General features: G+C 37.9%; 1 protein-coding gene across 1 annotated transcript in view; it reads left to right on the forward strand.

Annotated features, from left to right (window-relative positions):
• KITLG (KIT ligand) overlaps positions 1–19,747 on the forward strand; it is a gene marked incomplete at its 5' end in the record, with an annotated part of 25,191 nt that extends 5,444 nt beyond the window's left edge. Inside the window, 7 exons of the mRNA XM_010012882.1 lie at positions 3,204–3,266; positions 7,860–8,039; positions 9,912–10,074; positions 10,940–11,035; positions 17,588–17,697; positions 18,195–18,271; positions 19,708–19,747. Coding sequence (XP_010011184.1) covers positions 3,204–3,266; positions 7,860–8,039; positions 9,912–10,074; positions 10,940–11,035; positions 17,588–17,697; positions 18,195–18,271; positions 19,708–19,747 — 729 coding nt within the window. The remainder of the gene's footprint in view (positions 1–3,203; positions 3,267–7,859; positions 8,040–9,911; positions 10,075–10,939; positions 11,036–17,587; positions 17,698–18,194; positions 18,272–19,707) is intronic.
• Between the last annotated feature and the right edge of the window lie 2,468 nt (positions 19,748–22,215).

Raw genomic sequence — 22,215 nt, forward strand, 5'->3', positions numbered from 1 at the left:
AAAGTACTTGTCTGCAGAGATAGGTCATCTCTTTTATGTTCTGCTGTTCCAATGAAAGAGTAGTCTACAGAACCCAAATTGCTTTTACAATGTCCCTCTTGTCTCTCCCTATATGACCATGAATGTATTTTAAAAGTACATTTGGGTTATGCAGTGTTAACAATGCTGTATTAAATATTCAGACCTCTGTACGTATGTTACATTTCCCAGTTTGAGATTTTGTTAAAACTGGGAATACAGCACTTAATGTTAATTTTATATAGATTTAAAAACATAAGTCTGTATTCCCTGTTGTTCACCTCTTTTCAGAGCCTGATAGGCTTTCTACGACCACACCTTCCCCTCCATTAAATCAGAGAAACTTTTTGTGGCATTTTAATTGCAATGCAGGGTTCTTTTAGCTCCATACATTACTTTCCAAGATTATCAGTAGACATTCTGTATAATCATCAAAACTGTTACTTTTGTCTAAACCAAGGCAAGACCTGCAGGTAGGTGTTTTGTTGCCCCCCAGATTTGTTGCTGTACTTAAGAAGTTTAGTATGGGAATCATAAAGGCCATTCCAAGACTCAGGGAGTTTCAAGGGACAGTCCCTTTCCATTCCACTTTGGTCGGGCAACTCAGAGCCCTCTTGTCATCTTCTGCTTCCTGTTGAGAGCTGCAGCACTCAGGCACTCCACACTTAGAGTGAGAATGCAAAGTCCTTTCATTCCTTTCAGGATCATTTCAGCAGTTGAAAATCAAGCGGTTAGTTTGAGATCATACTCTTGGTGGTTAGTGTTCAACAAAATTTCAAGATTCATTTCAGGAAAGCAAGAGACTACAAAATGCACAGATTTAGGACAAACATATGCTTCAGCCTTACTCTACCCTCTTTTCTGTGTGTGAGTTGGGAAGTCCGACTCAGACACAAATATAACTCCGTCACTTTGACTGAGCTCCATCATTTACTATGTGTGTGAGTTGGGAAGTCCAACTGGGACACAAATATAACTCCTTCTCTTTGACTGAGCTCCATTGTTTACCATGAGCAGAGCATCTGGCATGTGGAGCTCAATCAATAAAACTTTAACAAGTTGTTTCGTCTTGAGGCAGGGCATATATTTTGTGTTTGACACCCTCCCCTCCAAGTGGTCTTCATTTTTAGTAGTAAATTCAAAAATATCTTTTCTGATCCACAGTCTGTGAAGGAGAAAAATGACTGAGGCTGAGATGTATTCTCTAGCTTTGTCTGAGAAGCTGTAAGAGCTCTTGGACAATTACGTTTTTTTAACTGTGCATGAAAAGTGCTTGACAGGCTCTGATGCTGGTAAAGTAGATTGTATACATAATGCATATCAGTTCTTGTAGTGTTCATTGATTTGGAACAAATTTAATCTTCCAGTGACCTTTCTTAAAGAACAATACTTTTGCTGACATTGCTAAATATTGAATTCCTGTAGAGTGGGAAACTTTGCACATACAGTAGCATCTTCACTATCTTTGCTGCTGGAAGTGCTGCTAATCCTAACTCTCCAGGCATGCAAATGAAGCTGGAAAAGAAAGTGGATTACCTATTAATGTGTCATGATGTCAGGATGTTCTTTAAAGTAAGGTAAAATATATTAAAAATTGTGGATGAGGATTTAGAATAGATCAGATACTCTAAAGAAAGAACAAATGTAATATTGCAACATTTTCCAGTATTTATAGTGTCTTGAATCACTCCCCCAGATTCCAGGTAAATGGAAATTGATACAGAGAATTTTAATAGCACCTGTGCTACTGCTGCTTAGGGAATGTGTAGATCTAAAAATAAAAAATAAAAAAGAAATTTTATCTATGAAAATGAATTTACCCAGATTGCTTGTATAAAACTTGCTTTTTAAAGCTGTAGGGGAAAGCTAGATGTCATTGAACTGAAAGATTGGATCTCAGCCCATTTTGTAAATTTAAAAATGTTTGGAATTCACTAGTGACTGACTGTACATAAGTATTGTCTTAGATCATTTCCAGAACTCTAACATTTTGAAATTGCTGTATTAATTTTTAATTGAAACTAATTTTTAATTAACAAATAAAACATTCTGTTGTGACAAACAACATACTACCTAAAAAATGCACGGGGAAAAAAAAATAAATCCCTGTGCTGGTTGCTATAGCAGCAGAATTGAAAGCAGCCATAACGGAATGATCTTTAACCCAAAGAAGTAGAAATGCTTTGCTGAAGTATAGATTCTGGTTCACCAAAGGAGTTATTTATGTGCTTATTGTCTTTTAACTAAATGGATTTCAAACCAGGATGAAAATATCTATTGAATTTTTCAGTGATACGAAAGAAAATATATTTGCTGTATCACTAGGAATCATGGTATTGGTAAACCTTTTGAAAAAATTACTTCAAGAGATTGCAGATCATGGCAGCGTCTCCCTCTTCATCTTCCCTCTCAGCACATTCACCAGATGAATAACCACATCTCATGGTAGTGTTGGATTCCATCTGTAGCATATTGCATTGTATAATTCAGCAAGAACCCTTCTTTCACTCCTTATCCTTGCTTCAGCACACCCCATACTCACATCTGCAAAGCTGCACTCAGCTTAGGTGTGTAGAAGCTCTCCTTTTTCCCAGCACATTGCTATGATACAATTGTATCTCTAATCATTAGTAAGAGGCACAGCTTCAAAGTTAAAGTTGTGCTCAAGTGTTTTTCTGACCTGGTACTTAACTGAGCACAAAGCAGGTAAGTATTTCTTTAGGCTCAAGTGCTTGCTGAAGTTGGAAATTATTTGAAGGAAAAAGGCTTAGAGACTACCAGGTCCTTTACTGTTTGGACTGGTTGGGGTTAGATAGAAATTGTCACGAAAACACTTCAAGACATGCCATTAAAAGATGAAAATGCAGTGGAGTTTCTGCATTAGTGAATAACCTCAGATCACTTTTCCTCACCATATTACTGACTTTTATTCTGCTGGGAAGTCATAGCATTAAACATGATCAGATAGGATCTGGGAATGTTACAGAGGTGTGGAACGATGCTTCACTTGTGAGCAAGTAAGTCAGTAGCATTTCCACAGGAAATCGAGTATGTAAGCTTTTGCACCTAGGAGATTACTGAAAACGTGTGTTGCACATTTGATAGACTTCGTTGAATACTGTGACGGAAATTAAGTCTTACTTCGTGTAGTGAGTAATAACTTTTTTATTATCTGTTTATTGTAGGTTGGAAATCTCCCAAATGATTATATGATAACCCTTAAATATGTCCCGAAGATGGATAGTCTGGTATGTACAACCACTTCAAGTTAATGCCAATAAAATAGCCCACTGATGGCCATAGCATTTTGTACCTAGTCCTGTGTAGCAAGTTACAGTTAAATAACAGTTATTTCACTTCTCATACACTTTGTGAATACTCATTTGAAAGAAATGTAGAGACATTCCTGCAGTCACTTAAAACCTTTTTAATTACAGGTATCTTAGAAAAATGATTCTTCATACTATATTTTTTAACACCTTTTTTTCTGAAAAATTTCAAGCTATGGTGTCGTTTCATCATGTCAACTGAAAATTGTTGTTTTCTTAAAGAAGTAGTTTCTTTCTAATTGTGCTTTTGAACATACTGCAGAATGTCCTAATTTCAGCCAGTGGAAATGCCATTAAAGCATGACAAATACTGAGTAGCCAATAAAAAGAATCCTAAATTCAGAAAATGGTAGTGTCAGTAACTAAAGAGACTGGTAGAAACTAAGGACATTATTGCATTCAAACATGCTTTGTGTTGTTCTTTCTATATAATCCCATAGTTAATACGTAGTGATACTTTCAAATAAGCATTATATACTCTCTAAAAATTTATAATATTTTGTATTATAAACATTTTCATATCATCTATTGTATATTCTACTACAATTTTTTATGTTTTTCCTTAATTTTAAAAGAATAATTTTAAAATGATGCATTGAAAATGCTCTCTTGATTGTTGCGTACACTGCAAGAAAAGGAGAGAAGGAAACAAGGTGAAAGTAGAAATTGTGCTGAATGCTATACTGTACTATGTTGTTTTAAGGAAAAAAGTAAGAAAAGGACTAGTTTGTCAGTTAAACTGAACAATATCCTGAATGTTTTAAGAATGAATCATTGTACCCATGCATCAGTGGTTGGAAATCATCTGGTAGATGTAAGAAGTTGGGTTTGTGTCTGCACAAAGTTTTCATTATGAAAATCCAATTTGTGTGTGACACACATAAAAATGCATTCTATCCTACAACACTGTAGCAAATCTAGCAATATTCCCTAGTGGTATTGGAGAACAGTGCTAGAAGAAACATTCAGTCCTGAATAATAAGATGACTGGAGGAAAAGAAGGCTATGAGATAGTGAAGGGCACTAAGCTATGAAGTTACAAGGTATTATTGCAGATCTGGCAGTGTTCTTGAGTTTTATTGGAAGCTTGATGCTTTTACTAAAACTTAGAGTACTTTAGAAAACCTAGCTTAAACTTGATTAATTAGACATAAAAACTGCAGAACAAATGCCATGGAAGTCAGATACAAGAGCCTATATAATATAATCAAAGCTAATGGAAAAAAATTTGATTCCTGAAAATAGCCAATATGCAGAGTAAAGGAAGTAAGACTGGCTGCCACCATCCCCTGGCCGTGGTGCTTTTTGAAATTCGATGGTTTTCTTGCCTGATGTGATGAGATTTATGTCTGTGGAGGATGACTGTAGCCTGAGTGCTGGTTCCTATCCTCCGGGATGAGGATGTCAGCTGATGGGTGAGAGCTGGGCTGGATTGGGGCTGTTCCCTCTGGTGCGCTCCTGAGGAGGTTGGCACTGCAGCTGAATAATGCCAGAGAGCCTGCTTCAGCAATGAGTCCTGGTCATTCTCACTGCTTAACTCTTACCTTGCTCCATGGTTCAGTTTTGGCTACCAGCACACCGTTTCTCTTCTACAGGTTAAATGCCATGTCATCTTGCTGCATCATATCTAGGAACTTAGATCCAGTTTACATTTACAATGAGCAGCCAAGAAATAAATAGGAAGAAGTTCAGAGCTGGGATTTCCATATTCCCTTTGTTCAAATGCCACTTTCAGTCATGGTGATGGAAGGTGCAGCTCTTGGCCACATGCCTTCACATGAGGAAGCATTCAGGGGTATTCACATCCCACTTTGCCAAATTCCTCTCTGGGGATTTCAGGTTGTTTTACACATACCACAGCAAAGGCTGGCTCTGGGTTCTGCAAGGTCCCTACAAGCTGGAAAACACACGGCTTTGCATGAGGTGAATGCCCTCTGTTCAGCTCTGCAAGGATTGAAACAACGGTCTGCAGTTTTTTTCAGTAGATCTTCAGTGCATGCATAAAGTGGGAAGTGTACCCAAGGTAGCAAGTCTCAAATGTAGATGAGTAAAGGTAGGAAGGCAGGGTGAATGCAAAGCAGATGGGAACCCAGTGTAGTGCATGTAACAGGAACAGACTGACCCCATCCATTAAACAGAAGGGTTGTTGCATTATGCACTAGCTCAAGGCATCTGAGTGGCTTTAAAAGTATTTTAGCATAGAGTGAACTGTATAGTCTCACCTGGAGGTTAAAAAGGAAAAGATGACAGCAGCAGGGGCTGAATGCAGAAGACGAGATAAACTTTAAACTTTTAGATAGGAGCTAAACAAGGACTACCTGCAAGCACAAGGGAACTCAGGTTTGCAATCGCCCTATAATGTGAATCTTGGTCAAAGTTTACACAAAAAAGCAGAGTTAAACCTCCATTTCTCCTTGCTAACATCACATTTCTCAATTTCAGCAGTTTTATCCTTGTGTTTCGTATGTATTGAGCTAGCAAGTGATTGCACAGCTTGATATTACTGAAAAGAAAACTTCAAGCTCTCTTGAAATGCAGCTTTGTAGGTCAGAATGGTTCAGTCAGAGGAGACTCCTACACACATGCTAAACCATGGGAGTAACAAAATAGACTCCCTGCTGAAATCACCAAATGCTCACTAAAGCAGCAGCAAGCTTTTGCTAGTCCCTGCCAGAGGAGAATGCACACCCACAAACCTCAGAGGAAAAGGGTTTCCTATTTTGCAGCTCAGTGAAGCACAGGAGTTCTGTGTCTGTGTTCCTACACCAAAGCAGAGGAAAATGCATTGTCTATCTCGTGAGGGCAGTGAGACATGGCACAATGTGTGCTGCCGGAATGGAGTGTGTTTCAAGAATCTTTCTCTGATTTGTTTGCTTCTGCCTCTCCCCTCTGGTTGTTGTGCTTGAAGGGAAAAGGGAGACAGGATCAAGCCAAACACCATCCATTTCACATTTTATTTCATTCTTGCTTAAGTCGCTATTGAGACAATTACAGAAGGTGATAATAACTGACTTGCAACTTGTTATCTGTGTGTGAGAGAGCTCTACACAAAAGTGAAATGTCAGGTGAAGCTGAACAATGTATTTACATTTGATTCTCTAGGCCTGGGAGCCTAATCGTCTGGTTAGTCTTCGAAAGTGTGAAGTGTGTTTCTCCTCATCAAAAACATTTACACAGCCAGGCAGAACACCACCTGTGTCACCAAGAAAGTAATTTGTTGCCAAGCGGTGATATTGATAGTGTAGGGGGAAAAAAATTAATAAAGGATCTGTATGAAGGTGTACTGCAGAAAATGAGTAAAATGACATTAAGTCTAGAAGTGGGTAGATCGGCCAAACATTTACTGCGTGTTTGCAGAAGGTGGAGTGGATGGATTCAGTGGATGCTGCCCATCCGCTGGGCGGCAACTAGAAACTAGTTTAGTGATACTGAGAGTACTTAGGAGTTGCTGGGCGAAGATCTTTATATCTGTCAGGCTTTAGTGATCCTGAGACTGTTTAAACCATTGGAAAAATAGCTTCACATGTGGAATAAGTTCCCATAACATTTACCATTAAAAATTCAGCTTTTATTAGGGAGAGACTTCCAGGTACATGTTGCAGTGTGACTAATACATTACCTGTACTTTTGCTGACCATATTAAGTTAGGGGGTTTTCTGGGCTGGGTGGCTTTTTTGTTTATGTGACTACTGTGTGTAAATCTAAATAAAAGAAGTTAATGACTGCCTTTAAGGAAGCAAGATGAATGAACAGGTTTCAGTTACATGAACAGCTGTACAAACTTTGTCTGCAAACTAATTGCATAGGTGTCAGTGAGCAGATTTGAACTCTCTTCCAGGGGCACAGACGTGGCAGATACCACCACGGGCTGTGAAGAACCCTTTTGTTGGCAAAAATTCAGGAAAAGAAAGACTTTGAGATCTGGAATCTGTTCTCAGGAATGGCATTAGGTGAAAAAGATGAAGAGAAGAAGTTAACTAAGCTAACTCTTTTAAAGGTGGATAACAGCACACATGGATTTCATGCAAAACATTTACAGAACCCTTTCTCAGAAGAGATTTAAATCAAGGATCTTTGAGGTTAACAGTCATGTAGGGTAACAATAATAAAATGAACACTGAGAATGGTTTAAAGAAAGTCTGGAGAAAATAGTTAAAGCAGTAGTTATTTTTAAAAAATAAATAGGTTAATGAAGATATGGACTAGAGTTAGTAGTAGTATGCCCCAAGGCTCAAATTCTCAACAGACTGATTCATTAAGAATTTAATGAAGGGATGGCATTTAACAGACAACCATAAATATGTCAGTGTCAGTGAGAATAAAAATTTTATCAAAAGAACTGAAAAGAAAGTTGGCCACACTAGAGAAGACAAATTTTAATTTAGACCTTCAAGATAATTTAAATTAGAAAGAACATTCTAATCTACTTATACACACTGAGCTGCTTAACCAGTTTTTGCAAAAGTCTGATATTTAATCTACCTCTTTGTTTCTCCTTTTATCCCCTGACAGCCTAATCACTGTTGGTTGCATTTGATGGTGCCTGAGTTTTCAAGGAGTCTACATAATCTTCTCCAGAAATTTTCAGATATTTCAGATATGTCTGATGTTTTAAGCAACTATTCAATCATCAATAATCTCACAAGGATAATTAATGATCTTATGGCATGCCTAGCTTTTGATAAAAATAAGGTAATCTTATACAGAGTTTCTGCTTTTTTGCTGGATTTTTTTATGTGAACATTCTGTTGCACAGTACTCAGTAATAGCTTAAAAACGTCCAAAGTTTCATAAGATTTGCTCTAACTTATGTTCCTGTACATCTGAAATCCTACTTTGTTTATAAATGCATTGAGTACACTGGGCTTAGAGTTGGCTAGTCGTTATCTCCTGTGTCAAAGGAAAATGGCTTACAAGGAATTACAGTATATACAATGACTTGTATACAGTCAGTCAAAAATGTAACCTTCATCTTTAAGATAATTCATTCTGCTCTGTTTGAAACTGGCAGAAATATTCCTTGTACACGAAGCTTAAATTATTCATTTTGCTAGTGTTCCTAATGTAAATTTAAAGATGATGTGGTCAAAACTATTAATATACTTTTGGTATGTATCAGAATGTGTGAAGCTCCAAAAGCTTCATCATTGTTTAATGAACTTTTTTCTGCAAATGCACAGCAAAGACTAGGGGATATCAGCCCATTTCCATGTGTTTCTGGAGTCCAGCAGTGGCTGGAAGGATTCCAGGAGTCTCACTTCTCACTCAAGAGATGTATGATTTTCTTGTGTGAAAATTATGGGGTCAAAAAATTAATTTGCTAATCCCTTATCCAGGTCTAACCAGTTCTGTTGTCAAAGGTGGTGTCCCACTGAATAAAATAGTCAAAATCCACCATGTTCTTTAGGGCAAGGATTTCATCTTCCATATACATTGACTTCTCTTAAGTAAGTCGTTAGCTGTTGTAATTGAACCTTTTTAACATCCAGAATGAATCAAATGGACCAAACCACTCAATCTCATTTAGAGTAGCATAACCTTGTAACCTTGTCATATTGGTATTATATTGCTGAGGGTATTTAGACATTCCCTACCTTTTCATTTCAAACTGAGTTCTGTCCAATCTTCAATGTATATCTTTTCTTTTTCTTTTCTATTCTTGTCCTGATGACTCAAAGCACTCAGCTGGGATGTGATTGGGGAAGAGGCATTTTGTAGAATGAAGAATTAAATATCCTGTAATTCAGAGAAACAATCAGCTATTGATTTCCTCAGAGAAGAATGATCTTAGGTGTAGTACTTTCAGCATTAAACATAAAATAATTTTGGAGCCAGAAGTAGGAAGTTTTCCTTAGTTCATATTTAAACCGTGTTCTTACCACTGTCCTCCTTCTTGGGAGTACAGAGTAACCCAAGGCCAAATTTGACTTGCTGGCATAGTGGTTATGAAAGCCAGAATCAGGTAAAAAGAAAAAAAAAGATAACCATCAGTGATCCTAACATGGACCTCAATCTTGTTTAGTCTCGCATAATGCACTTCTCTGTTAGACCTCAGAGAGTAAGTGGGCTTCCTTGTTTATAGTCCTGCTCTTATTTTTAGGTACTTTATCAAGAATCTCAAACTGCTTCTGTGCAGTAGTATGTCCCAGCTATTGTATTCTGTTCCTTGTACTCTTATGATAATAGCTCTGATTGTGTTGCGTTCCTGTGTTCAAATTTAAAGGATCTTGGGGAACATTGCAAAGTAACGTGAAATGAAGGTAATTTTTTTAATGAGGGAAAAAAAAGTCTCTTCATTTTTAGTGTAGGATGGGAGACTGCCTTTCATTCCTTGGCAATTTTCCAACACTATATTAATAATTTATTTCTATTTGCAAAGCTAATTTGAAACCCTCAGATCAGAGGGCTTGTATGATTTATGAAGATTGTAGGCACCAAATTTGGTCTTCTGCAGGTTAAAAATTTAAACTATCTGGTGTTTGGGTATTTTTATCATCTGTTGAAGTTTTGAAATGAGTGTCTATCTTGACCTTCTTTCAAGCTGAATTCTGTATTTTACCCTAGGATTTTGTAAAAGAAAATGGTCACCTTTATGAAGAAGGTCGCTTCATTCCTGAGGATTTTTTTAGGCACTTTAATAATACCATTGAGGTCTACAAGGAGTTTGCAGATATATTGGATAAGAATGACTGCATTCTACCTTCAACAGTAGAAACACCAGAGAATGGTAAGATGGCCCTTATTTTGGGGAACAAAATCTAAGTTGATATAAATAGGTGATTTTCCTTTGATTTCAGAGATGCTAATGATTTGATGCAGTCCCTCCATGTCTCCTTTTTACTGCCAGTTAAAATTACTAAGAACACCAAAGATTGTATTTAATTTCCAAGTTGAGCTCTATCTGGCAGTAAAACTAGTGCCATCATACCTGTTAACATCATTCCTTAATAAAATTCAAATAACCTCACAATAATCTGCTCTGTTTCTTTTCATCCCAGATATATCCTGGATCACCTTTTTACATTGTTCTTCTTACCTTCTATTAATGCTTTAATTTTTGTAAGGCAGTAGCTGAGCCTAAGATTGCACTGCTGAAAGAATAGGAAGCTAAGACAAGTTGTAAATTACAGCAGCCTCAAGTCACCTCCATATTCATCCCACCCCTCCTGAAAAGGCCCATGTTTACTTCATTTAAAAATTTTAACAAGCTCAAGTCAAGCTCCTGCAGTTCATTCTTACCCTTCCAGTAAATGGAGGTATTTTCTTTTACTTTCTCTAGTGACAGCTACTGGCTTTTTAATTAGTGCAACATGTCCAGTTGCACAGTTATACCTGTAGTAACTAGAGTAGAGTACTGCCATAACTTAAGAACTTGTTCCAAGCAATTGCTTTTCTGGAATACCTATTCAGCAGACACATCTGCCTCTTACTGAGACTGCCTTTTTTTGGCTTAATCCACTTTGTAAACAGCCCTGTACCCAAATTTTTAAAACAGCCCCAGACACATCAGAGTAGCCCTACAGCCCATCATCTTATATAGAGGGAACTGTATATTACGTTACGCAATGCTGACACACTCATTTTCTATTTAGATTCCAGAGTCGCTGTCACAAAAACATTTTTGTTTCCTCCTGTTGCTGCCAGCTCCCTTAGGAATGACAGCATTGGCAGTAACACTAGCAGTAACAGTAAGTACAAGTGATTGAATTAATATGTGTCTCCATTTTGTTCTGGTGGCTGGTTGTTGTGAGAGCTCAGAGGAAAAGAATGTCATTAATTGTGCAAATTAATGGGAAGTTACTTGTGCCTGATGGTGTACCATGTGTTTCTCAGCTGTCATACCGAAATGCAATGAACTTATCTAATCAAAATTTAGAGATGCTATCAAGTTACAATAATGTGACAGCTCTCTACAACTTGGAGAGGGCAAGTCTCTTCGTTTTGGCTGTCATGAAGTCTCACTAGTCATACTTGGCTGTCCCAGACACCTCATTTTAACTCAGAAAAGGAAGTTGCTCCAACCAAACAGAATAGGTGTCCTAAATGGCCCAGGGTACTCACGTGCACAAAGAGCTTGCTGGTACATTGCATTTTGAGAGTACTGTCAATCCTAAACTTGACACCAAACCTGAAGACAGTCGCCTGTTTGCTTGCTGTAGTCGCAGCAGGGCCAGCTCCACAGTCAGCATGCTTTTGGCTGAGGTCAAGGACAAAGTCACTACACTTTTGGCAGTCTGTAATCTTCTCTGTGGCATGGCCATCTCTGTGTTTCTCATCTGGCTTGGTCAGTGTATTACATGACTGGTAACTGATGGATAAGAGAGCACAGAACTGCTGCTGTAAGAGCCTCTCTATTACCCATTGTGAAGTCAGAAGGGGTATAGGAATCTGAGGTGAAGAGAGGCAGTTAAGTTTCAGGGGCTTTTAGTGACATTGTGTAAAACCAAGTGAATACTCTTGTGAACAAAAGAAGGGGATTTTCCTTAGACATTCCATTTCCTTGTTCCAGTTTCCTGGACACATCAGGATGACAAGTATATCTCTTATAATTTCCCCCTTTCACTTCGCAAGGATCCATGCTATCCAAATGTGTGATGAAATGTGTGGCTGGTACTCCTTGTGCTTAAGAAAACGTGGGCAAGGAGGCAGCCTAATACTGAGTTTCTTCTCATGCTTCTTGGGAATGTGTTATTCTCTGGGTTACTCTAGTTACTCTCTGGGGGTTTATCACTATGCATGCTACCTCTTAGTTGGCAAACAGTTGCTGTCAGATTTGTAGCCCTTCCTGATTGCTTTCTAATTAAGAGAAGATCTTGAGTCATCATTCCCCAGAACCCTCTGAGTACATGGTTGGAACAAAAACTAGTTTCAACTCCTGGCTGCCAGCTGGCCTCTCTGGAAAAGCGAAGTCTCACTGCCATAAATTCCTCACCAAGAGGTCAAAGAGCTGACTGCAAATAACCTGATGCTACTGGGGCCAATTATGAGGTACCAGGAGGGGGCTACATAGTGCATATCTGTCTCTCAGGTCTGAACATGATAATTTTTGCTGTCACTGCTAGAGGCAGGATATTCAGCTGCAGCCTGAAGCAATGGGAATGGAGCAAGGAGCCAAAAAAACCCCAGGTAGATTACAGGAGCAATTCAGATGAAAGGAGTTTTACCCAGTAAAGTAAAAGGAGAGAGATGCCAGGGAACACAGCGGAGTGTGGCACCTGTGTCTGTACTGTGGAAGGGAGTACAGAAGCAAGTCTATCAATCTTGTTTTATAACTGGAACTGATAATCAAGTAGGAAAAAAGACTAATTAAAATAATGCAGTAAGCCAAGGCATTTGCTTGGTAAGCCATATGCTGTACAGGTGTGTTTTAACTGATTATCATTCTCTTAAGCAATTTATTGGAAAATTGGATATCAGTTAACGGCCTTATGTAGCAATGACATGAGGACTGCATGTCTGAAGCTGGGAACAGTTTGAACCCCTAATCAGATTAAATTAAATTAACTTGGACATTGGATGCTGACTGGGTACTCTTTAGGTATTCGTTTGGAGTTTCTTGCAGGGAGGGACCTGTGGCATCTTTATTGGCATCTCTGTCTTAATCCCTGAAATGGTCTTCAGTACTTATGTTAGTTTTGTCTTGGCTTTATTGCTGAGTAAATTTTCTCTTTTACTTAATCCCTGCCTTCTTGAAAGCAACAATAATTAATAAACCTTATCACTTCCCATGTGAAAACTCCCCATCACAGGGGACCTGTCTGCTGGCTTCGGTACTGTTCTCAAAACACCACCACTGGCTTCTGATTTCAAAAAGGAAAACAGTTGGTGGGAACATATAAAAAGCATTTTCTGGCACAAACTACTGCAATATTTTTTATTAAATTATTAAATTTAAACAGATTTAAGTTGAGTAATTTAAAATTAATGGTTTCTAGACCATTTAGAAGCATTCACTGTTTGCAAAAGAACCCCTCCAGATTAATAATAAATTTTGAATCTATTAATAACGTCTGTGAAGTCAGATGACTTGAACTGCTCTTAATTCTAAATTCAACTTAGACAAACCTGAAGTGCATCATCTAATAAAATCATTTGTGAAATAATTATAATAGAAATTGTATATAATATAAATTAACTAAATTACGTTTTTTTCACGTTGTTGCTACATTTGTTGAAAGAGTCATATTTCATGACTCCATTGTTATTACACAACAACAAAATTAAACTACTATAATACAGTAGAATCTTGACTAAATCTACACCAAAATTCTTACCCCAACTAAGTGTAAATTGGAACAATTATCCTGTTTGGGGTTCATTTGTTTGTTTGTTTGTTTGTTTGTATGGCAGTAGTCCTGTTTTCATCCTTGTAATATTGAATGTAGATCTGAGGCATGTTCCCACTCCATCTTTTCCCCCACAAAATTCTCGAAACACCACCAGCACCCCCAATTTATTAAGGCTGGTTTGTTTTCTTCTCTTTATATTACATGGTTGTAGTCCAATTTAAATTCCAAGTAACTGCTTAAGTCCCCGTCTCATTGATATTTCTCTGAATCATTATACTATGATTAGTCTAGAGAATTCAGATGAGATGGTTCCTATATAAAGAACAAGTGTCAGGATAAGAAGTCTTGAGTTCTAATCTCTGACTAAACAATAAATAGTAGTCTCTTTTTCCCTATCAGTTGAATCTCATGTTGCTGTAATTAAAGATTGAACTTACTAGCTGTTACTAACAGTTCTCAATTTAGTACCATGGAATTATTTATAATTTCATGGAAAGTTGTTTTACTTTCTTACATTTTTGCCTGTGATTTCCTCACAGTAATTTAGCTTTATTATTCAGTACTTAACAGCTCAAAGAGTGTGTAAACACAGATATCTCTGTGACTTTCTAGGAAGAAGATCTTTTTTAATTAAGTAAAGAATAACATAGTTTAATTCAGTAATTGCACAACAATTTGAAAATGTTCACCCATGGCTAATGCACATGGTGTTGCCTTTGTTCCTTTGTTCCAACTTTGTAGTTAATGGAAAACCCTAATGAACAGGTGAGAGCTGCTCTGCATTTTTATAGATAAGATCTTGTGGTAATTGTGTTGTAGCTGAGCGGAGGTAAACTGAAAAATCCTTGAGACATACCCTGCAAAAAATTGAGCCAGTTGTTTGAAATATGATTGGTTGTTAAACTACACACAGGGCTCAAGGTGGAGAGCAGCTCAATCGCTTCATTGTGTAGCTGAGTGGCTTTTAATGTAAATGTATTTTGTTCACAGCTTAACATCCCAATGGCCATAAAGACTATACATCAACATCAGATGGGCTTACTTCCTTAGGGAATCTTCCACATGGTGCAGAGTGAGGGCTCTGAGGGATGCTGGCCTGATTCCACTCCTGTTTTTCACCTTGCTAGATAAGAGTCTGTTTGACTAATATATTAACTGCAAAGCCAGTAGTTCCTCTGGAGTTGCCCAAGGAGTTTAGAAAGTTACTGGTACACCTAGCTCCTCCTATTCCTTCTCCTACTTTGCCTTTGCAAATGCTGGGAATAGGAATCTTTCTGTGTAAAGCTCTAAAGTTTCTAATAGAGGAAAAGATCCCTATGGATGGAATAAAAGCCTGTTGACAGCCGGCTTGCTTTTCTGATCTCCCTTTTCTTCATTAGGACACAGGTCCCCGGGAGGTTCCCCAGGCTGAAAATTCTCCAACCTGTTCTGTTATAGATGTTATTATAACTAAAATGCACATGAAGAAACCCACCATGACTCATTTCATTCTTTCCAGATCTTTCAAGAGACTTTTTCTGGACTTGAAAGTGAAATTAAATCATCTGTTGTTGTTGTTTGCTTTTCAAGGTAGTTATGGGTTACTCAACTTTCAGATTAATTCATACACTATCAAGTTTTGAAAAAACATCTATTGTAATTTTTAACAGATAGGCTGGGGACAGTGTCACAGTTTGACTGTATTTAGGCTCTGTCCCTGGGTTACAGGTCTCCACATGGAAAACTAAATATTAATTCCTATCAGTTTTCCATAGCTGCTGAGGAAAGCATCTTCATTGGACATATTTTCTCAGAAATCAGATTTTTTTGCTTTTAGATACTTCATTGTAAAGGAGAGCTTCTATTGTCCAAGACTCTAAAGTCTGTGAAAAATAAAGTAAAAATGAGGGTACTAGACTATTACTGATTGCCCTGCATACAGAACATTTCTCTAGATGCTTATGTAAAAATCAGCATGCTTGCCATGACATGCTGCTCAGCATTGCAGAGAAAGGAGAGGATTTTTGAGGTTATACACTCTACTGTAACATGTTATCAAATAAGTTATGTTCTATATGACCTGAAGAATTTTTCCTTTGATTTGGATTTCAGTTTTCCATTTTTTCTGAAGTTTGCAGGGCAAAATCTGGAAAACATGGCCATAATTCAGTTGTGCAACTCAGCAGTCTGTCACTGGGAAGAAAGACTAATGGTATTAGACAAGTCAGTGTTTCATTTTCCTTGAGTCAAGCACAAGAACAATATAGGAATTTTCACTGAAGAATATGCTGAGAATACTGTTCAGATAAAGTAATGACAGGAATTTATTTTTTTGAGCTGTTCAGGCTGGCTGTACCCCACTTGAGGTTGTCCAGATTTTTTGAACATCAGTTCTGCAAGCAACCTCCTCTATGCGTAATCTGGGACAGACAGTTTGAGAAAATATGTGCCATTCTATTTAATTTCTGCTCTTGATGTTAATGTCTGAGCAGACAGAGGCAGACTAATTGATAGCCTCTCTTTTTCAGATGATATTCATCTCTGTAGAACTTAGCTATCTTTCCCTTCTCCTCTGTAGACAGTAAGGTAGCTTCTGTTCTGCTTGACCCATGTCTCCTTTTGGTGTGCCAGGTCTATCAGATGTAGGTAAAATTCAAGCCCCTGTAGTCATAACCCAGAGTTTATGTTTTGTATGATATACAGAGTAGTATATAAGTATATAAGATACAGACTTTCTGTTGTCTTACTTTTTAGCTCTGTCTACCATGACTCTAGAAAACACAGCTGAATTTCAGATATAAAAAGAACATTTAAAGAACATTTGTGTAAAAACTTGCAAAATGTCAACTGGAACATCTCAGAGTTGAAGATGAGCTACTAGTTAATTATGAGAATGCTCCTTTCTACACTAAAGTGTTTTTTCTTAGAGGCTGTTTAATAATGTACTAAATGCACTTTGCTTGACCCAGTATCTCATACTGTACGTGCTTAGACATTTGCTGTTTGCATGAGTCACGCAAATTTCTAGTGCTTTCAGTCCATTTTCATCTGTAGCTAATCACCTACATTTTTGCAGTGCTTACAGTTTGGTTCTTTTCCTGTAATCTGACACCATTTGAGCTGCAGACACCAGATCTTTAAATGAACCAAAACTGGGTGGATGGTGTCTAAACTAGCAGTCTCCTGGGGCTCACTTTGCATTTCAGAAGGTGGATCCCAGGATGACTCTGTAGGACTTTTTGAACCTTGCTCTTGATTAAATAATTGGAGGGCCACATTCTAGTCTCAGCATGCATATAGTTCCCTGTGACAGGAATGGAATTACTTGTGAACATAAAAGACTAGGATTGGAGCTCTTACAAATAAAATGTAAAAAGCTATTGAGAAATGGTTAAAACAAAGTAACACAGCTAGATTTCAAGATACAAGGGCTTGATCTTACTGAAGTCAGTGAAACGGTTCCAGACAGACGTTAGAAGTGAAATCAGGCTTATTTTGTTAAATTAACCTCTCTCTAGAGTCCTTGTGTTGGTCTTCCATTAGTGGCAAGGCAGAGTGTCTGTCTACACCCAGTGTCTTATGGAACTTAAGCAAATGCACAAAGATACATACTCTTCCAAAGAATTACTTTGTATTACAGAGTACGACCTTTAAAAGTTGATAAACCCAAAACTTTGAAGTGAAGGAAAGAGAAAAGGAAAAACCAAAAAACCCAGAAAGACCCAGAAAAAGAAGTAGTGCTGAAACTGTTCAACACAGCTGTTTTAAAATGGGTGAAGCATCGTTGTGGTCAAAAATTTCCTGCGGGACTTTGTATGAAGTGCACCTCATGGACATAGAACCTTGAAGTATCTGTTCTGCTATTTAAGATGTTATATAGGTGGTGAATAAAAGTACTCTTGCTAATAGTGTTGCCCTGAAGATTTTCTGCTATAAATATGTCTTTGCTAATGAGAACATCTGTAATTACAGAGGAGGCACTTGGCTTCATTAGCAGGTCCAGCCTGCAAGGGATCAGCATAGCGCTGACATCGTTGCTGTCTCTTCTTATGGGCTTTATTTTGGGAGCCATATACTGGAAGGTAAATATTTAATTTAATTGCTTACAGAGTGGTACTACATTTCGTAGCTGTGGTCAGGTGGGAAGAACAGAACCATTCTGCATTTGAAAGCCGGAGACATCTCTTTTGATTTTCACTGAACTGTGTGACGTGCAAATGGAAATCTATGTTGTCAGATTCTTGAATCTCACCACCAAAGTGCAAATCCTGTCTAATCAGCATGATAGCTGTCTAACTGGAAATTAAAAACACAGGGTTTCCCTAATTTCCCAGTATTCCTATTGTATCTCGAGAGGAGGATTCTTTTGCTTTTGCCCTTGTGCCTGTGCCTACCATACAAAGGCTTTGATAGTAAAATTATACCAGCAGCAGATGTGTATTAGAGGACAAGGTTTGGCCTGCATTTTTCAAGATGACTGATACTGAAAATTTGAAGCAAACTGAAACATAAAATCATTTCTTAGGGAGTTGACAAAAAAAGCTTTAGAATATTTATATTTCATGCATCTTCTTCTTAGAAAACACATCCCAAAACCAGACCAGAAAATGGTGAAACTACACAGTGTCATGACTGTCAAGAGGAAAATGAGATAAGGTATGTTGTTTCACTTTATATTCGTATATACAAATGTAAGTTTATCTTTATCTCAGAGATAAACTTTCTGAAGGTTTCTCTCTAGCTCTAAGACAAACACAAAAAACATCAAACACAAGGTCTTGCTGTAGAAGCAAAATGCATGCTTAGGATATGTTCTTTAAAGGAGCTTTTAGTTTAAATATAAAAATTGATGTGGAGGAGATTTCTGCATACAAAATGTTACTAAAGGGACATTACCTTTACTTTATCTGTCCTTACTCCCACTGTGAGAAAGAAAGGCTGAGACCTATATAGGAAGGAACAAAGGAAAATTAATTTTGTCATTTGCTGTGTGGTGTAAAGGTTGATGTTATATAACTAATTAGAAAACACCTTCTAAATACAATATAACCGTCTAAACATTTTTCACATTAACATTTTTTATGTTATTTCATTTTTTACATTCTGCAGGGTGTGTGTATGTAAGCATCTGTTTTCCAGGGTTTTTTAAATGTTAATGAAAAGTCATTCAAATCCTAATAACTTCCCAAGATCATACTGAAATGATTTATGATTCTATTCATACTTAAATACTGCTTTATGGGATTTTTAATGAGAAAAAATTCTGTGCAACTCAGTCAAATATACCTCAGAAATAACGCTTGAAGACATTCAAAGTTGCTTGGACATGACTTGGGCAAAGAAGTGAAATTCAGAAAAGGACTGAGGGATATTTTAAGTTAGAATAGTTTATGCTAAAGCATTTTGAGAGCATTATTTAATCTTGTATTTCAGGGGGGTTTGGTAAAATTTTGACTGTGAGGGATTAAGAGACAGATCTGATGCAGATGGCAGAAGGACACATCTTACCCTGTAGGCTTCTCAAGCTGTGTGAACTGCTTGGTGCTACCACTGTTGAAGGCAAAAATAGACAAGGTTCTGATCTAGCAGTTTGGTCACGAGCTGAAATATCCTGTGTTTAAACTTTCTAGAATAATACATTCTTAAAACAAATCTTCTTCATGTATAGTATGTAGAATGGAAGACAGTGTATTCACCAAGTATATTAGTTGCTACTAATAACTCATCCTGCACTTCAGCCTCACAGATATTAAAACTTGAGAATTGGAGCATGCATCTTACTTTTAACTTCGCAGGAAATATAAAACATTGCTTTATGAGAAGAAAAGAGGAAACAGTTAAATGCCAGATATGGCCTTAACAGAAAGTTCAAGCAGGTTACATTCTCCATCAGACATCTTAAATATATGGCATATGGTTTTTTTCCCTCCTTCCTGATAAATTTGTAATACTCATCTATAAATAGGAATCCCTAATAGCAAACATAAATTCTAAACTTTGGGTTCCCTTTTATTGTAACTTATTGATAAAGCCTTCCATTCTATTTCCTTGAAACACTAGCACTGTAGTAATGAAGTACCTTTTTCTTTCAGTATGTTGCAGCAAAAAGAAAAGGAACATCTACAAGTGTAGCTGTTGCTTTTTCTCCCTCAACACTGTTACTGTTTCGTGTACTGGTAAGTTCTTATGGTCGAGAGTCTGTCGTGGTTTAAGCCCAGCCGGCAACTTGGAACCACGCAGCCGCTCGCTCACTCCCCCCCTTTTCCTTCCTCCCCCCGCTCCCGGAGGGATGGGGAGGAGAATCGAAGGAATGTAACTCCCACGGGTTGAGATAACAGCTCTCCAGTAACTAAGGTATAATACAAACCACTACTGCTACCAATAATAATGATAAGAGGAATAACAAGGGAAAAGGACACAACCGCTCACCACCCGCCGACCGATACCCAGCCCGACCCGAGCAGCGATCTGGGCCTTCCGGGTAACTCCCCCCAGTTTATATACTGGGCATGACGTGCTGTGGTATGGAATACCCCTTTGGCCAGTTTGGGTCAGGTGTCCTGTCTCTGCTTCCTCCTGGCTTCCCCTCCTCTCTGGCAAAGCATGAGACTGAGAAAGTCCTTGGTCAGAGTAAACATTACTTAGCAACAACTAAAAACATCGGTGTTATCAGCATTGTTCCCAGACTGAAAGTCAAAAACACAGCACTGCACCAGCTACTAAGAAGGAGAAAAAATGACTGCTGTAGCTGAACCCAGGACAGAGTCTTACCATAAGCTTAATAACTTTTGACTGCTGAAATGATTCAAAGTCCATTTTGGGGTAAAAAAACAACCAACAACAACTTGTGATCAGTAGACTTCATTTATGCCTAAGATCCTTAGCAACAAATTTGATTAATCTTGTATCATTAATTTAGGTATTTGACTTTTAACCTGAAAATGTTACAAAATGAAATATGTCAGAATTCCCAAATGAAGGACAGCTACTGCTTCTCCTTCTTGGCGTGAAAGCTGATATAGCTGTTGTCCTACAGCTGTTTCAAAGCAGCATAATCTAAAAGCCACAATCATTAAACTAGCAGGTGAGTGTAGGAGAACAGACCAAGTAAAGCTGAGCATCTGTTAATTGTTGTTTACTCATCACAGTTTGCAGACTCTGTAGCCCTAACAAATACATCATTCTTGCTTGAGTGTGTAAGGGTGAGCAACAAAGGCAAGTGAGCTTTCTTGGTCCCAGCTGGTCCTTTGCAGAATTGTGCATGTCTCTGGCAAGAGGCTTCTTACTGCAGGAGTTGTGCTGTACTTAATCCACAGCATCTCTGGCAAGGGTCTGGAAGACTCAGGCAGTGCTGAAAGCTTCATTTTACATTACGAGAGGAAAGAGCAGCATAAGAATATAAGAGGCAATCCAGGTTTTGCAGGTCATCCTGTAGCGGTCACTCTCAAATGTATTTCAGAGTGTTTGTTGTGATCAAGTTAGTTACAACTTGAGAGATTTCCAGTCTCCTTAACTGTTTGTTCTAAGATCTGTTCACTGAGAAGGCACGTCATCACTGAATCGGACAAGTGGCCTGATTTTTCCGAAGATGTAAACTCACTTTGGTATTGGCTTTTCCAGATGACTTCAAAGGGAAGTTTGCTGCCAGAGATTGCCAGATACCAAAATGCACACACACAGTTCTGTAAAACAATGAGAGTTTTTTCATCACCATAGATGACATCAACGAGCTTTTGGAGGCAAATGTGTTCTTAGACCAAGAAAGTACATCTTATAACAATAGTTATTCTTTCAAAATAAACGAATATCTATGTAAGAGTTGTTGAATTTGTCTATTTCCAAAATTACATGAAAACATGTCAATGCTGTATGTCTGTGAAAAGCTCTACTGTTTAGCAATACAGAGAAATCAGCAAAATTATAATTTTTGGTTTTCTTTTCAGGCAGGTAACAGTTCCATGTTCGCTTCATAAATGAAGCAGCTTTAAGGACATTCGTATTCCTTCTGGAGTGACAGACTGAGTCTGCATCTGTTGTTGCTGCCCATGACTCCATAGACATGCTATAGAAATGAGGACAATTTGTGTTTGTTACTGTGAAACCAACACTGAATTGATGACAAGAAGAGTGTGCACTTAGCAGGACTGTATCTATGTGAATATCTACCTTGTCTGGCATCTGGGGATTTCTAGTTGCATTGAAACTTGCAGCTGACTCTGGCAAACAAAGTACATGTCCTGAACAAAGAGTATCTTTCAAATGCCTCCCTCCACCTGTGTGTAATCACTGAAAGTCATAAATACCTTTGCATCCTTAATTTAAGTTCTGTGTCCTCTACCTTACCTTGGTGTCTTCAGATGGAGTTTTCTGAACTGAGAGAAAACAGACATGGATACAGATAACATACTCTTCAATGTTGTATATAAAACTTGAAAGCAAAGTCAGGCCATGGACCCGTGTTCTAGCCTTTTACTTATAAGGAGTGGTTTTTGCCTGGCAAAAGTCATGTGTACGGCAACATGTGGTCTCTTTTGGGTGCCAGGTGGCTGATTGCTCACCCCAGAAAGCCGCAAGAGTTCATCAGCCTTGGTGGTCTCTGT

This window comes from Nestor notabilis, unplaced genomic scaffold (genome assembly GCF_000696875.1).
Source record: "Nestor notabilis isolate BGI_N333 unplaced genomic scaffold, ASM69687v1 scaffold3964, whole genome shotgun sequence".
NCBI classification, from domain to species: Eukaryota; Metazoa; Chordata; class Aves; order Psittaciformes; family Psittacidae; genus Nestor; species Nestor notabilis.